Source organism: Strix uralensis, chromosome 5, assembly GCF_047716275.1.
Source record: "Strix uralensis isolate ZFMK-TIS-50842 chromosome 5, bStrUra1, whole genome shotgun sequence".
Classification (NCBI taxonomy): Eukaryota; Metazoa; Chordata; class Aves; order Strigiformes; family Strigidae; genus Strix; species Strix uralensis.
In genome coordinates, this window is record NC_133976.1 from 73,966,387 (window position 1) to 73,983,989 (window position 17,603).

General features: G+C 38.0%; 1 protein-coding gene across 14 annotated transcripts in view; it reads left to right on the forward strand.

Moving 5' to 3' along the window:
* Positions 1 to 17,603, forward strand: part of CACNA1C (calcium voltage-gated channel subunit alpha1 C) — a 498,932-nt gene that overhangs the window by 73,494 nt on the left and 407,835 nt on the right. For all 14 annotated transcript variants that reach the window (XM_074871704.1, XM_074871694.1, XM_074871692.1 and 11 more), the window contains exons 2-3: positions 713 to 1,034; positions 4,685 to 4,790. In XM_074871704.1, coding sequence (XP_074727805.1) covers positions 713 to 1,034; positions 4,685 to 4,790 — 428 coding nt within the window. The remainder of the gene's footprint in view (positions 1 to 712; positions 1,035 to 4,684; positions 4,791 to 17,603) is intronic.

Sequence of the window (17,603 nt, forward strand, 5' to 3'; positions counted from 1 at the left end):
TTCATCTATCTTAAAATCAGCTTATCAGGGTAAGGAATCAGTTCCAGTTTCTAAATGTATGTTGGTTGGCTTAAACTATCTGTGCAGCATTCTATAGAGCACAAAAGCCGTGAGCCCTGCATTTGTGTTCCGGTTTCTGCTTCAGTGTACCTTCTTAATCAGGTTGTTCTTAGGCTTATACATATGTACTGTTTGCAAAGAGAATTAAGCTCATTGTTAAAGTTTCACTTTACCTTGAGGTAATCTAGAAAACATAAGGATTTTTATGGTAAGACTTGGGAATCTCATTTGGGTGCTTTGCCATGTACTAAATAGCATAGTGCCACATGTCTGTGTGATAAAGTGATGAGAACTAGCCTCATCTTTTAGCTTTCAAACAATCCAACTTGCAAAATGTGTGGGTAAAAAAGGAAAAGAAGGACAGGTTCCTTCCTGTGAAACCCTGGAGATTGTATTGATTGGAGATACTTCTAACAGCTCAGTGTCTGTTGGGTCTTGTTGGGAGACTGTTCCAAGAGAAATGATTGCATAGTAGTATTACTTTAAAATAAAGAGTTTGAATTGGAGGAACAAGGTGGTAGTAAGTGGATACCCCACACAACTTTAGCTCTTGATTTTACTGATACTTAAGATTTTTAAAAACACTATTTCTCTTTTCTACTATTCATAAAGTGTCTTCACAAGTATCTGGGTGTTTTTTTTCCTTTCACAGGTTCCAACTATGGGAGTCCCCGTCCAGCTCATGCCAACATGAATGCCAATGCAGCTGCAGGGCTTGCCCCAGAGCATATCCCCACTCCAGGGGCAGCTCTGTCCTGGCAAGCTGCAATTGATGCTGCCAGACAAGCCAAACTGATGGGTAGTGCTGGCAATGCAACAATATCCACAGCTAGCTCCACACAGAGAAAACGGCAGCAGTATGGGAAACAGAAAAAACAGGGTACCACCACAGCTACACGTCCTCCCCGGGCACTGCTGTGTTTAACACTGAAAAATCCCATCCGGAGGGCATGCATCAGCATCGTCGAATGGAAATATCCTTTTTGATGTTCTCATTTGGAAAACAGCAAATTGTTTGCATGCATCAGGCGCTATTCATAAGTGTGAAGAAATCAATACATTAAGTTGAAAGGCACCACTGGGAACGTAAAGTACATGAATAGGTTTTGATGTCTTAACTGAGATCACTTATGCTGGGAAAAAAACATTCAGGACTGAAGCCTTAACTATACCCTTGTGGAAGAACCCACTCGGTGTTTAAATGATAAAGGTTAGGGGTTGAATTCTGCTCTTTTAAAAACATGTGGCCCAGGCTGAAATCGATGGTACATATGCAAGATGTCTGAGGCCAGAATTGAACTGACTCTATGGGATTGACAGCAGCTGCTGGCTTTCCCTTCTTTTTTGCAGGCACTTAAAGAGGTGCCACTAGTTAAGCAGCTCTGGTACTTTGAATCACATGTTTTTCTGTTAAACACTTGGTATCACACTTTCTACAGTATGGAGAGAAGAATGGGACAAAAAGGAGGAGAAAAAACCCCAAATGTATGCAATAAGACCCTGAAACAGGGGTAAGGTCTGTTAATCATATTGGAATTCCACTTAAACTAATAAGGCTCACTAGTGTATGGTAAGAGATACTGGTTATCTAGAAGCGGGGAAAAAGAGTGACAGTTAATCCTGCAACATGTACAAATGCAGTAAAGGGCCAGATCTAGTAGTCTGAACAAGAGACAGACTGTGTCACAGATGATAGATGATAACCACTGACACAGAGCTGCAGAATGTAAGGGTCAGTGCTGCTTCCCTGGAAAGTCAGCAAAGCCTTTTTAGTCACCCAAGTCTGATCAGCACAAGCTAGAATTCAAGAATTTCTTGTGAAACACAAACTGAAATAAAATACACCTCCCTCGCCTCCCCAGAGAGAAATCAAAACTAACCCTGAACAGTAATTGTCAGTAAAACACAAGCTAATGGGGTTCTTCAGTAAATACAAAAGAAAAAGCACGTTGTTAAGGATAGATAAGCATGTCAAGAGAAGGCAGTACAGAACTTGGCAGTAGTTAATATGATAAAAAATGAATGATGGCATTTAAGACAACGTGATAATATCATTCCATTGGGGGTCTGGTGGGATGTTAGAAAGATGAAAACAGAATATGAGTATATTAGGTCTTGCTGACATGGACATATTTTTCAGATGAAGAACTTGTAAAAATGATCCTGTCAATTCTTAGATGTCCTTAAACTACCTGCCTGCTTATTCCTTTCTTCTTCAGATGCTAATTTTTAATCCTCCTGATTGTTTGCTACTTTTTATCCCTTCTGGCATAGCTCTGATACTTTAAGCATAAGATGATGGATGATGACTAACAGGTTGAAGCTGAATATTGGTTTACTTGCAAGCATCCCAGTAACCACATGTCTTTACAGAAAGAGCACAGGGTGGCATTTGATAAATGAATAAGATCAACAATGAGTGATGGGAATGATGTGTTGTAAAACAGGATACAGCACTGCTGAGATCAAGAGAGGACCAAACAATGCAATTAAAGCAATCCAGAGATGCTGATGCTTGTGTTTTTTGGTTTTGTTTGGTTTTAGGTGAGTTGATGGAAGCATTTTTTTTCCATCACAACTTCTCTTTAGACATCTAGTACTTATAAATGCGAAACACTTCAATGTCAAGTTACAATATCAAAGGATTGTGATAAGATTTAATTTTATTCTGTACTCTGACTTTTCCTAATTGCTAAAAACTACTGAGAAAAGCTTAGCTTAATTTGCTGAACTGCTAAAGTCTAAGCATAATAGATATTAAATGAATACCAAATGGTACTTCTGTGGTGTTTCTTACGCAAACATTATAGTGTCGAGAGCCTGAAGGTGTAATTACATATAAGAAAAAGTGAAATTAAGTAATTAGCTTATTTTGCAAAGATTTAGCTGTGTATTTAATTTTCTGCTATGTGTACAGTGTATTTGTAGATTTTATACCATTTTATTTTTACAGTGTTAAGCGAGAATAGTAGTAAAATAAAATATGCATAAACAGTGATACGTTAATAGATAATAATCCTGTCAAAACCAAAAAGTCTAAATATGCATAAACAGTGATAAATTAATAGATAATAATCCTGTCAAAAACAAAAAGTCTAAGGAAAAAGTGATTAAGAAAAGGAAAGCCTGTGGAAATTCAGGTCTTTATGCAGTAAAAACTACGTATACAGCCTGAGGTATCTGAGAAGTTCTGCTGATTTCACATGTAATCTACCTACCGTGATCTGCTCTTCTTTCTCCATGTTATCATACATCTCCTATTACTCATAGGTTTAAGCTTGGTAGTCTGGAGAGTTTGGAACCCTTTGACTCTTCCATATGTGAAATGTAGAACATATCTGAGCATACACAGTGGTCAGGTGCCTGGGATTTGTGTATATCTTGCAGTTCAGCCTGCTGCACATCCCAATCTCCAGTTCTTTCCTGCTAAAACCTGCTGACCAAAAACATACATGCTGCGTTGACATTTGGCAATGCTGCAAAGCCAGTCCCATGGTAGATAAATTCATGCTCAAATGCACTCTGTGGCACAGGTTATATTTGGCATTCTCCCTGTCCTATCCTTCTCTTCATTCCTCTCCAGAGTACTGGTAAGTTATCCCAGAGGTAGCCTCCAGGATATTCTTGCAGGCAAGTAAATCTTGTCTCTAGTCTGAGTTTGTAGACATTTCAGAGCAATTAAGGTTAAGGAGTCCACCAGAGTAGATGAAGTACAGTGCCATCAGCTTGATCAGTAGAAAAATGCCCTTTGCAGTAGGGCATTAAGGTTGTGCAGGATTTGTTTGTTGAACATCCCAAATGTTTGGGGTTCTTTTTCCCCTAACAAAGTTGATGCCAAGCTGAAATGCCCCTAAATTGGTGCTAGTTTCTCTCTCATAAGGAACTCTTAGCTTCCTGGTGTCCTTCATATACTGTGTAGGCACATTTCTTTTCCCTAGGATGCCAAATGGAATGCAACTAGAAGAAAAAGTAATACTCCTTCAAATAATTTTTAAGCAAAACAAATATACATGGCCATGTGCAGTATAAGCACATTTTGGACAAAGCCTTTTTTTTTTGCCTTAACAATCTTTACCATCATTTAAGCATCTTCTAACTGAATGTATACATGTATTTCTTTGGCCCTTGCATTTAACTTTGAGATACAAGAGAGAGATTGAGAAAGGGGGGGAAAGAAATATAACAAGAACAAAAAAAAAACAAACCAAAAACTTTTGTTAAAATTATGTCAGGTTTTTTAAATGCAGAAGGAAAAGACCAAGAGAAACTAATTATAAGAATAAAGATGACAGTCCGTCTAGAACAGGCTTCTGTTATTAAAAATAGTTCAGCCACACTTGAAGAGAAATAGAGAAAATGCAATCTAAATAAATAAAAGAAGAAAAAACTTTTAAGAAATCTGTGTTTACTCTGGCACGCGACTGGCCTACACTGCTTTTGACATATTAGGAAGATCCTTGGCTGGGAGCTCCTAAAAGCACTTAAAAAGTCGTATGTTTCTTTTCAGAATATAAGGGGGTTGGAATGTTTTCTTTAAACAGAATTCTTATAAATCTTTTTTTTTAATTTCTTTTTTATTTGTGTGTGTACATTTTGGAACAATTTCCTTAACTCCCTTCCTCAGACCATTTGAAATAATTATTTTACTGACTATTTTTGCCAATTGTGTGGCCTTAGCTATCTATATCCCCTTTCCAGAAGATGATTCCAATGCCACCAATTCCAATCTGGTAAGTCCTTGATGATATATAGTCTTACTATTTTGAAAGTCCTTTTTAAAAGTGACCAGAGAGACTGTTGAAGCTAGGGAACATGTATATATATCCACCAAAGATGAGAACATAATAAAGTAAAAATTGTTTTTGAGTGCTATGTCTCCTCTATTCATGTTAGCACCTGTTTCAGTTTTACTGGCTTTAGAAAAGTATGTTCCAAAAATTGCACGGGTGTTGTATGTGATATTTTGGTTAACAAATTTCTGCATGCTGCAAAAGTGCATGGTAAGTTTTAAACTGCAGGTATTTGCAGAAGAAATCTTTTAATCATGGATTATATGGTGATTTTTGTCTTACAATGTGCTGTTGTGAAATTGATACTCTCCTCCTGTCAGGTGATACATGAGAGCACAGCTTGATGACTAATTTCTAGGAACTACCTTAATGCTTACTTTTCAGACACATGTGTTTGGTTGAACAATGTTTGTGGGTTTTTGTTGTTGTTGTTGGTTTTTTGGTTTTTTTCCTTCTCTTTTGTTGGGGGAATATAGCTTTGCCTCTGTCACCACTGATGCTAATGTTGGTACTTTGGGATAGAGCTGTCCATACAAAAAGGTGAAAGTGTTTACTTTTGGCTTAGCATGAAGTCATAGCAAAGAATTCTGTTCGGTAAGGGCACAAACAACAGGTCTGGAATGCAATTCACTGAATTAGCAGAAATTGTCCCTCTCAAATATGTGAACGAATCTCCTACTTGTCTGCTTGGATCAGGATGAAAACTTGCTCCCAGAGTTTAAGAGTTGGGATGCTATTTCCTGATTAAAATTTACTGATGTAAGAAATTTTAGAGCAACAGAGGAAAACAAAAGCCATACTTCCAAAGTAGGGATAATTGGGATAGGTGACAGATGTAATTAAAATGATTCATGCTGTTCTTGGAAGTAAGTCATTTGATTAAATATCTCTTGAAGTCATATAAAACAAATTCTGAACTTCAGGACTTTGCTGGAAAAATACTTTTGTGGGGTTCTTTTTTTAAAAAAAAAAAAAAAAAAACCCAAAAAATGAACAAAAATTGTTGCTTTTCCACTGTAACTCCTTCAAGAAGTTTAAAAATAGGAGCCGGAGGAGATAAGTGATTGTTAACTTTTAACTATTCTCTATATTTACAGCACATGTGAGCTGGTCTTATTTCTCTTCTGCTGCTATCTCTTTGTTAGTTTGACATAGTGTTTAACAATGATGAATTGCGGTATGTTTAAAACACTTCAGGATGGGACCTTTCAAAAACGAATATCTTTTATTTAAAAAAGCAGATACAATTGATCCTCTGGCTATAAAAGACAGTAAGTTGTTTATTCCATGTTCTGACTTTCAAGGTTGAGAGAGGAAAATGAAGCTGAGTTGAAAGTTAGAGGACCCTTAATTTGTCTTGAGTTTAATTTGGTATGGGTATTTGCCTTATTTTAGTGAGGAGGCTGCTGGCTAATACTAGGTTGGGAGTATATTCACAATTGAATGAGGTATACTGAAACTGTTCTACTATCATATACACCTTGTGAGCTGAGTTGCAGTTCTGTATCTGTTCTCCAAGACATCTTTTGCATCATTTGGTCAATCTATCAAAACACTCATGTTATTTGTGAGTAGGATTTGAAAAAAACCCAAACAGCCAAGAAAGAATTACAATCTTAGGAAAGTTTAGGAATGTTACAGCCTTGAGACTGAGGGGGCATTGTTAATTTATCTAAATACCTGTTTCACAGAAATAAGGGGAGAAGAAAGTAAAGTGGGGAGTCTGCTTGACTACAATTTGGGTCTTAATGGAAAAAGTAATTAAAAATGGAAAATGGGATACTTAGTATCCCATGAGGGTCTTGCACTAGCGGAATTAAGACTCTATTCTGCACTATAGATCAAACCCTGGAGCTCTGAATGCTCAGTAGCCTTTGGTCCTGTGATCTGTTAGTCCTTGTTTGTGGTTGTGGTTGTTGGGTTTTGTGTGGTTTGGGTTGGGTTTTTTTTGTTTTCTCAGGGTGATATACATATGTCTTGGCCTGTATATCCTACTGTTGAGAAACAAACTTTTTGAGTATATGTCATATGCTGCATTCCAAAACTTTTCACAGAATTGTGAAGAGTTGTGTGTTGTGATTAGTGAGTAAAGTACTGAGCAATAGGGAGGGGAAGTGGAGGCAAGTGGGTGAGATAAGGGTGAAAAAATGTGTTAGTTGTGTTATGGAATGGGATGAAAGAATAGATGAAACTCAGAGTTTAATGAAAGTTATTCCAGATGGCAGGAACTGCAGAAGAGTGAGACCTTACTCTCAAAAAGCCAAACTGTGCATGGAAGCGACTAGAAAGAAGCTGGGGGTTAATAATATGTTCCTGTAAAAGCTCGTGCACTCGATTTTTTTAAAATTTATTTTTCTACCAGTGAGCATGTATTTTGCAATCAGATTTATTTTGTAGCCATGAAGTCTAGAGCTCCAAAGGCTATAATCTGAAACAGAAAAGGAGTGTATGTCTGCAGTGTGTGCATATAGGTTAATAGTGTGCACAGATGTGTGTACTCTGCAGAAGTGTAAGTCTGACCAAATATATACAGAATCTTCCTAGCTGTCCAGAAGAAGTTTCACTTGTGTAAGAACTCTTGATTCATTTCTATGTTGAAATTTAATTTTTTTAGGGGTAAAGCTACCACAAACTTTCACATCCATGGTTTCCTGAGCCATCCCTAACTTCCTGAGACATGAAGAAACTATCTACAGAAAACATATGATGGATAGTAACTGTTTTACAAGGTCTGAAAGAGACAGAACAACAGTTTTCTAATAAGCTGTCACTTTTCCCTTAGGGTCTGAGTATTCCTTCTCTAAGGTTTCATCATAACTTTTCAAACAATGTTTCCTTTGGGGGCTGAGGTAAAAATTCAATCAGTTGTTTTTAACAAGCTAATGGAGTAGAGGGTGGTGAGGGAAGAGAAAGGAATTCTGAATGGTGTGAGTGGCTTCTATTCTTCTCTCTGTAAAAGTAGATAAATGATAGCTAAATAATGTTTTGATAAATAATTGCTCTATATGAATTTCACAGATGTGATCAGCCATTGGTCAAACAGGGCATACTTATTGCTGTGTGCCTTCCACAGAAGCCTTGAAGAGACACATGTCTCATTTGCCTGTACAAAACCAGTAACCTAAAGTCCTATCTCCATTTAATAAGCCTTGTCTTTAGGTGCAAGACCTATTTGATATGATGCCACAGTAATTAATATGAGCATTGGAACTAAATACAAAAGAGTCCAGTAAATAATTCCTTCCCTTTTGTGTGAAGAGTTGTGATTCGCTGTTATATATTACAAGTTTAGGCCAAGTACCACATGGATATTCTGACTGGTTCTCTGCAATCTGGCTTCCTATAATAATAATTCCTATAAACCCTCAAGCCATTTTTATCAAGTGTAGGAATGGTAACTTGGACCATCAAGCACTTTCATTTTTCAAATCCGCATTTATACTAAACCCCAGATTTCATATTTTTATGCTCACTGCATTGTTTTTGTCATTGGCTTTAAGAAAAATGCCAGAACAAGATAATGTAGTAATAAGAAATGCTTGAAATTGGTTTCAGCAGTTTTTATGTTTTACTTCTGCAGTGTGTTCCCTGGAAAACTATTGAACTCACACAAATGGAGGGGAGTTGCGTTGGGTGCAAAATTTTTTTTGTGTTAATGAACTCGGCTGAGACTTTGCTTAAATGTACAAGTAAAGAAAGCTTATGGATGACCTGGTGCAAAGAACAGTTATGTATTCTCTTGATGCAGTCAGGAAAATTGGAGCTAGTCTGAGAGGAATTAAAGTTAGCCTGCATGAGAGGCTGTAACTGATACAGAGGCTTTCTGCTTATTATCCCTGTAATTATGCATTAGAACAGAGATAACGTACATTTAGGAATAAAACTATAGACTGCCTAAGATAGGAAGCTGAGAGGTAAATGCTTCTGTCACTTTACTGGCAGTTGCAAATGGCACAAGCCTGGTCAATGTCACAGCATGGTGATAACATAATGAGGTTAAGACCAAGGTTTACAACACGTTCTGTGGAAGGCGACTCAGTTGTTTATGCTTTGGATAAATAGCAGGAGAAGATTCTTTGTTTTGTTTTGATATCTCTGCTTTCCCTCCCTTGTCCTTATTACAGGAAGGAAATCCTGTTGTATGCTAGTTAAATTTAAAAAAAGATCTCTTGTGTTTATATGTGAGCTTATAATGGGATGTCACCTTCAGACTAATTTGTTAAACCTGAAATAGGACCCTGTGAAAGGGATTTCTGCTTGCTTGTCAGTGCTTGAGCCAGCCAGTGTCTGTGGGAATGCCTGCCTATGGAAAGGGGGCTTGGCTTTCAGGAAGGCCTGACTGCTTTATTAACTGGTCATTATAGTAGTATCCAGTTAAGCAGGTGATTCCTGCACAGAAAAGACGAAAGTGTTTTTAATCTTTTTCCATTTGCAGCAGACTGACACAATAGGTGTGGATGTGGCTGTACATATATTACATTTCTAGATACTAGGATAACAAACCAGCATTTTTTTTATATCGGAGAATTCTGGAGTCAGCATATTGAACAGTCACTCAGTTTTTCTTGTGCAGTCAGAAAGTGTTAGAGAACAAAGTAGGGGCAAGAGAGTCAGGAAAAGAAAGGATGGCTTTTCTAGATAAGGATAAGGAAGAATACTGTACAAAAGCTTTTGTTTCCCTCGTGCCATTGCTATCATCCTCCTGTGTGACAGTTCCCAACTAGTAAGTGGTACAGTAATAAGATATGCTAACATTAAGGGTAAGGTGTAGGGTGGGATAGAGTGGATACCAAACTAATAAGCTCTGATAGGTTTATTAGCTAGGGCTTCATGACAGCACTGCTACAGCTGGGCGAAGTTATAGGATTTGAAAAGTGAGGAGTAAGCTACAGAAGCTGGAAGAAGGGAGCTGAAGAGGCTGGAAAGGGACTGAAATCAGGATGAGGAGGAGAGGAAAGGAGATGGTTCCAAAAAAGCCTTGATGACTTCCTCCAGAAAGATTGCAAATTACTGACCTGTGTGATGCTAAAGAAGTTGAATATGATGGAATTTAGGCTCAATGTTTCCCAGAGTCCTCAGAAGCCCTGCCTCTGACAGGGAGAAGCTGATGCTCAGCATCTCTAGCAGTAGTGAAGCACAGGGTAGAAGAATAAGCACTGGGTTTAAGAGGAAGACATTCAAGCTTGTCTGCTGGTTCTGGTGTTGGCAAACTGTGTGGCCTTGGGTAAATTGGTTTCTCAATTTTTCCATCTGTAAAATGGGCTAGTTACTACTTTCATGGTGAAGGTGATTAGTCAAAGCTTTACATCATGCAGACTGCTTACAAGGAATGCTGTAGAAAAGAATAAAATCTGTAGCAATCAGTTCCAAGCCAGTGGTCACTAACTGATCAAGAAGGGTAAAAAGTAGGACTGAGGCCTTATTTCTTTGCACTGGTAGGGGCAGAATTTAATTTCTGCAGAGAAGTGCGTAGGACTGCATCATCACAATTTGCTCATGTGTGTTGAATTAATTTGAGGGGAACTCTTAACTTTTGATGCTTAAATTTGCAGCCTTTCTATCTTTCTTTTAACATAGTGGTGTAATTTCGTAGGGTTTGTGAAGACAAAACTGGTGAAGTGGAGATTAACACCTATATGTGTTACTAGAAGGACCAAAACTGTTGAGTTCCCTGGGCAGGCCTCTGCCACTTGAGTGATCTCAGTAATCAGCAGTGGTAAGAGGTGGATCTCTGTGTGGACCAGGTGAAGATAGGATTGGAAAAGTTTGGCAGAGGGATTCAGAGGTGTTTGCCCTCAACAGAGGAATGCCGCATTCTATTCCAAGCTCTGGAAAGGAATATAGTTGAGGGGCTTCTCTGTACCTTTGGAAAAAGGGCTTTTTCTGTCTCTTTCTTCCAATAATGCCTACTTCTGAACCTGTCCCCATCTCAGCTATAGTTGTCTGAGCTGTAACTCTTCCTCAGTTCTGCCATTTCTGTTCTTTTTTTTTTTCTTTTTTTTTAAACTGTACTTAAGGTCCATACCCAGGTTTGTTATCTTTCTGCCATTTCAATAACAGTTTTCTGTCCTGCACAGGGCTTGCTGTTGAGTCCCAATCAAATCCCAGCCTTCTGCTTCTCTTTCTACCAGTGGTCCCAGTGTTCTCACCCAGTCTGTGCTTGTTGTTTACCATCTCTTGATTTGCTCTAAGATCTCTTATGTCTGCATGTCCCCATTTTTTGTTGCTTTTTAAATTTGTTATCTTTGCTAAGTCATTTTTCTCCTAGTCCAGCTTCCATCAGACCTGTGCCTTTTTCTTTCCGTTTTTCCTAACTGCAGTCTCCCTTCCACAGTGGTTTCATATGTTATTCACCTGTTTTCTCATTTGATCTCTGTGCTATCCTCACTCAGCTTCAGCTCCCTGATCACTTCTCTTGCTAATTCTAGTCTTAAATTCCTTTCTGCTCCTAAACCTGGTCTCTGTAACCAAGCAATCTCAGTGCTCCTTCCAGCTGCTTCTTTCTTAACTCCATTCTCAACACATTGGTCTTCCAGTCTGAGCCTGTCCCTGGTTTGGCCTTAGCCCTTTTGCTTTTGAAATCAGTTGTGTCCTTCCCAATGATCATCAGCAGTAGAAATATTGAGAGAACAGCACCAATTCAAAGTTCAGTTGCTTTATTGCAGCCTGATTCAGACCAGTTGAGAACAGTTACTACATGCATCCCTGAAAGCCTTTGTAGCCCTTGCTGAGCTCTGTGGATGTGACACACATTCTGGTCTGCAGAAGCTGTAAGATGCCTGATTAGTATTTGTAATGACAGTTTGGGTGTTAAGCCTTAGCAAGTCTCTATGGAGCCTGTACAGTGGAGGTTTTTAAAAGCCAATCTGGCCAAATTTAAGTGGGTAGACAAGACAAAAAATGCAGCCCTGACACAAAGGCTGTTAATCTGCCAGTTCATATGACCTTGTTGCAAAGAATATGATCATTAAAGAAAATAGTTGTTGAGATTTTTTTTTAAAACTGGGACAAATCAATGGATATTGTTATACTGTTTTTTCTGAAAAAGTGCACAAACATTCAGCCTGAGATAGAAACCACCCTTGAAAACTGTAGTATTAACTGGTAATATTACAATTAAAAGCAACTGAAAACAGTATCTTAATAATGGAAAATGTTGCGTAGCTTTAACAGAAGTAGTGCTAGACATTCACCTCCATTAATATATTCCATATTAAAATGTAACATGGTGCTTCACTGAATCAGTGAGATACTGAAAAGTGGCATAACAGGCTTTCAGAATTAACCAGTATAATTATATATAATGCTGTAACAATATCAAGTATTTACATTATGCAGTATATAGTGCAGTAAAGAGAACAGGATTAAGAGATACAGACCAAAGGGAAAAAGTAGATTTCAGATAGACACGTATTTCACTTGAACATCCTTTGAGGCAAAATTCAACTATTCAAGAAGAGCTGTCCTGGTTTGGAGGAGCTGCAGAGGAAGGACCTTTGTACAAACAGCTACAAGACCGGTAGAAGAAATGGATACTTCTATTCACTTACAGTAAGTAGGACTGTAAGTTGTGGAAGAAAAACAGTTACACAAACTAGTCCAAGTCCATGGAAATAGCAACTTGAAATTTGCAGGTTGTATGTTTCTGTGTAAGTGATTTTGAATTTTAACTATATATTTTGGTTCTGATTGATGGCAGATTTATTGGTTTACTCCAAACATTAAACCATTTATCCCATTTCTCTAGACAGCTCTTATTCCCATTTTCCCTTTTTTTATGTGTAAGCTTTCTAAATTTCTCACTTATCAATTGTTTTGGACTTTTTTTTTTTTTTTTCAGGTGGTAATCATTCTTGTTTATCAAACCTCAAGTTTACTGTAGGGTGCTTACCCCCTTGCTCCCATTTCAGAAAGATAGGAAACAGGTGGAAGAAGGCCAAATAAGAGATGTTAAGTACTGTTGTTTTCACTGTAGTCTAATTCCTGCCCCTACAAAAGTAACACAGTCTTAAAAAGAATGGAAATTTCAAAAATGGCAGTTACTTTTTGTATTGTCTTTTTGGTACAAATATCTTTACCCCTCTGTAAATGTGTAGGATGTTAGACTTCTGTTCATCAGTTCATCAGAATCCTTTTAATGATAGGAAATAGGCTCTTCTATCTAGAAAATCAATAGATGGTTTTACATAGGATCTTTAGATTCCTTTATGTATAGTTTGTATTATACCACATTCTTGGGTTTTTAGTCAGGCAAACTTCCCATTTACTTCACTGGAGTTTACTTCACTGTCACCCAAATCCATCCACTAATTTAGTGCATGCTATTGACAGACAATTGTTGGAACATTGGGCTTGCTGACATCTACAAAATCATTGACTCTAAAGGCAATAATACTCCTTGTACTTGTGCAAACTAGAAAAAAAGCCCAACAATTTTTCATAATTTCCTTAGAAATAAAAGAATGGATGTGCTGCTTGCCAAGGGGCAGAATTGCTGGAAGGGAAGAATGTTTTGTATGTTCGTCAAAGTTTTGACTGGCTATTCCTCTTGAGGACAATTACTATTTTTTCCCCTGTTTTCTATCTCCTAAAACATGAGGGTTCACATGTCATAGCAGCTCTTCAGTCCTCCTGGCTGAATGCCTGTACTTCAAAGCAAGCTAAGGCCATCCTTGAATTTCACTTTTGAGAAATGCTGGGTAATTTATAAATGAGTATGAAATATCATGGAACAGTCTCTTCTTCTTGTACAATAACCATGAAGAGCCTATATTTATCAATGATATTTCTCTATTAAGAATACGGTGTTGAACGTTCACCAGTTAGGGGAAGACTTCCAGTAAGCAGGAGGAAATATTCATTAACGTCTCTTTAGTATGTTGCATTTCTAGCAGATGCTGGGAAGTTGGCACAGCAGGTTATCTCCTTTAGACATCCTTAGCAAGTTCTGTTTCACCTAAGCCTAGGCAAGGGAGCTGGACCATCTTTGAACTGCAGTGTTTTTCTAACCTTTTTCTATAACCTTAATAACCTGGGATGGTCTGTAGGACACTAAGGAATGCATATTTTGCTCAATTGAGACACTCTAGTGATGTATTCCTGTAAAGTTTTATACATGCATGATGTAAATTGATGTCTTGGTGCTCATATCCATGCAGACCTTAGGCTCTAATGCAGCACACCTGGCCAGAGGAGCATACCTAATCTTTGACTACTGTTACCCTTCTGTGGTTGCTGGTAGTACGGTTTCTTTACAGTCTCTCTAAAGGTGGTATCAACACCTTTAGCCCCATGCACTAAATGTGACAATGGCAGGAGCCCAACTCCCACGGTATAAGCTTTCCAGAAGTGACATGTATGTGGTTAACCAGCTAGCTGTGTTGGCAAGTGTGCAACTGTTTTTCAGGCTGTCCTGATAAACCTGCACTGATGGAGAGTTTAGGGTTTTGGATTTCTTCCTCTTGTGCTGGCTTGCTATTGTCTGTTGCTTGTAAAATTTATATTTAGGTAGCTTATATTAGAAACTGAAGCAATTGTCTTTTGCATATGATTATCTTCATCTGGTATGTTGAAATGTTTTTCTAGTTAGCAACAAATGTGCTTAATGTTTTACTATTACTCTTTGATCTGAAGCATAGTGAATTCTTTTTATGTGAACATTTTAAATTGTTTTAGTTCTATTACATACCCTCAAATATAAAACCTCACAGAAAAGCGGAACTTGCATGTTATTTTATTATTATTATTTTCATCCATTGAAAACCACTTACAGTGCTGTTATCCTTGTGTGGCCTTATTGTTTGTTAGAGTCACTTTAAAACAAGAATCCCTGTTTAAATGAGATTATGCAGCCAAACATGTGGTCACAAAAGATTTTTAAAGATCTAGTTGCATAATTGTTTCACAATCTAAACTTGTATTTAAAAACAAACAAACAGAAAGCTTCTCCTCATTATGGTCACCAAGATAATGTCTGAATCTGAACAAAAGGCACATCAATGCCCTTCAGGAGTAGTTGGCTGAGATGACAGACTGCAAGATGAAATAACATTGAAGAGAATGAACAGCTCCTATTCACCACCTCTAGCTGTTAATGCTAAATCATGACAATGACAAACTAAGTTCTCAAATGCACATAGGATTTGTACCACTGTAGATATTGGGGGCATTTAACTGTTAAGGATTGTTTTTATGTAGAACAAGGAAATCTGCTGCCTCTGCTCTTTAAAGCCACTGCTGTCCTTGCAACAAAGGGAAGGAAGTAGAGGATTTCCAGCTTCCGACTTCTATTAAATGCCTCAGGTGTCTTCTGAGTCCAAGAAGCAAACTAAGCATTTGTTTGTGCAAATACCGAATAATCATGTACATCTATAATAATGGAGTGATACTATATTTTTATCTCGCGTTTTCTATAAAATCCAGTTCTATATTTCAAAGCAGGGATGAACAATAGGTAAAAGCTGGCATCTGCATTTAGATCTGGTCTGGATGTGCAGCTGTGGTGTACACCTGATATTGCATTGATTTCTACCAGCAAGAAACTGATAAATCTCCTTTAAACGAAACAACTTGTATCCTGATTTTTATAAGTCATTAGCCATGATTTATTCTTCCCTTCTCCTTCTTCCTTTATTCAATCTTATTCAGCCTGAGCCAAGTTTTAGCTTGTTAAAATTTCAGAAAGTCACAGACTTTTTTTATAGCTCTTATCTTACTTAACATTTCACTGTATCCTACTTCTCATTTGACAATTATATAATTTTTATCCATCTCAGGGGTGTGATGCTTTCATCCTGACATAAATAAGTTCCTGTTTATAGCAGTTCAAACTCCAGCATAACCTTTTACTTACTCAAATTAAATGTTTAACACATTTTAAAACACACTTAAAAATTACATTCCAGTTTCAACCTCTTTTTTTCTTTTATATTGGATATAATTATTGATGTCCAAATCTATTTTGTCTCCACTTTTCATTGTTCCTATGACAAAACCAGCACTGCTGCTTCTCTGTGTTCCTTTTGAGGCATCAGGCTGTTGCATGCAAGTATTTGACAGTTCATAGGGGAAAAAGGAAGAAGCAGATGAAGCAAAGTTGAATGTTTTAGCCTTTCAGAGGCTATGAAATGTGAGAATTTGAGTCTTTTGGATGATCTTTCTGTACTGAAATCTTATGGAGTGAAAGAAAGACGAGGAAAAAATATATGCTGAAATATATTTGTGACTCTGAGTAGGTCTAATTCTGCTAAGTTCTGAGCCATGTATATAGCAATCACTTTACAGAGGATATGGCTATATGAGGGACAGAGCTTTTTAAAGGTGTAAAAAGCAGGAGCTAATCTAGGGAAAATGCAATGCAGTATTTGAAAGTAAGTGCTGATACAACTATGGAAATATTTCTGATAAATATCTTCTGAAACAAATTCAGTCCTGGCTGATAGTTCCTTTTGGAAATGTTTACCTTTGCTTTCATATTTCAATACTGTATTGAAAAAGGATACCACAGAGATAGTGATCCCCCTTTCAGAGGAAGAGAGATCACAGCTTGTATTCAAGCTGCTGTTCACATGCTTCTCTGCTCTATTCATCTTGGTTACTCAAGTCGTTTTCCATGGTAGGCAGGTAACATTGTTGGGCTCTGGTATGAATTTAAAGGAGTGCGTTTAAAACAGTGTTTTTTGTGGTTCATTCCCCCCCCCTCCACCATCCAGACCTGAACTAATATGGCTCCCAGTCTGTGTGCCTGCTGCTGCTCTTCAATAAATACAAAGAAATATTTAATTGGATGATAACTTGTAACTTATACATTTTCCCCTTTCTTAAAAGAATAATAATTTCCAAGGAAGGATTTTTGAATCACTGGTTCTTCTGTATGTCTTGGCTTTTTTAAAAAGCCTCTGTTGAAGTAATACATCGAAGCAGAACTTACAAAGAGCATAGTTCCACCTTTGCTAGGACCCACTTCTGAGATCTTCTTGGGGCCAGGGTTATGGATGTTTCTAGGTGTTGCTTATAGCAGTTCACACCACTGAGAGGCTGTGTAGTTGTCAGAGGTAGGCCTTGTCCCTGTCATTCCCTGTCTAACAAACATAACACTCATACTGACACAGGTGTTCAGGGTAACAGGCACCAGTCTGGAGGCTTCTCCCCTGCTTCTGTGTGCAGACACAGCAGCAGCTGCATGTGTAGGAGGAGTGCCTCTTCTTCTTCCTTGCATCTTCCCTCCTGTCTCCCTGGGATGGGTAGCAGGTCCATTTGACAGTCTGTGCAGGAAAGGAGGCTGTTCTGCTTTTGAAATAGTGGCAGAGCAGGTAAGGCCTTTCCCTGTTCTCTCATGGGTGACTGTTTTAAGCTTTGATCAGGAGAGTGTTGAAAATTGTCTCCAATGATGCATCTACATATACGGACAGAGGGCTGAACACAGCTAAATACAGTGATAACCATGTTGCTCTGTGTGCCTCTGGCTATAGAAACTGATGTGCCTTTACTGTTCCAGCCCAGAAGCCAAACTGGGCTCAGCAGAGCCTTTGACCTTTTGAAAGCATGAAAATCCATAGGGAGCTGAAAATGATTCCTTTTTGATGAACTGCTTAAAATAAAGTGGCCTATGACCTCATGAAAGTATATCTGACCCTGTGGGACTAGGGAGAGACCAAATAAACTAGACCATAGGAGGACCCAGAGGTGAGCATAAACTCAAATTTGGAGGCAAACTCCATAGACCAGACCATACTGTAAAGTGGGAGGTGATGA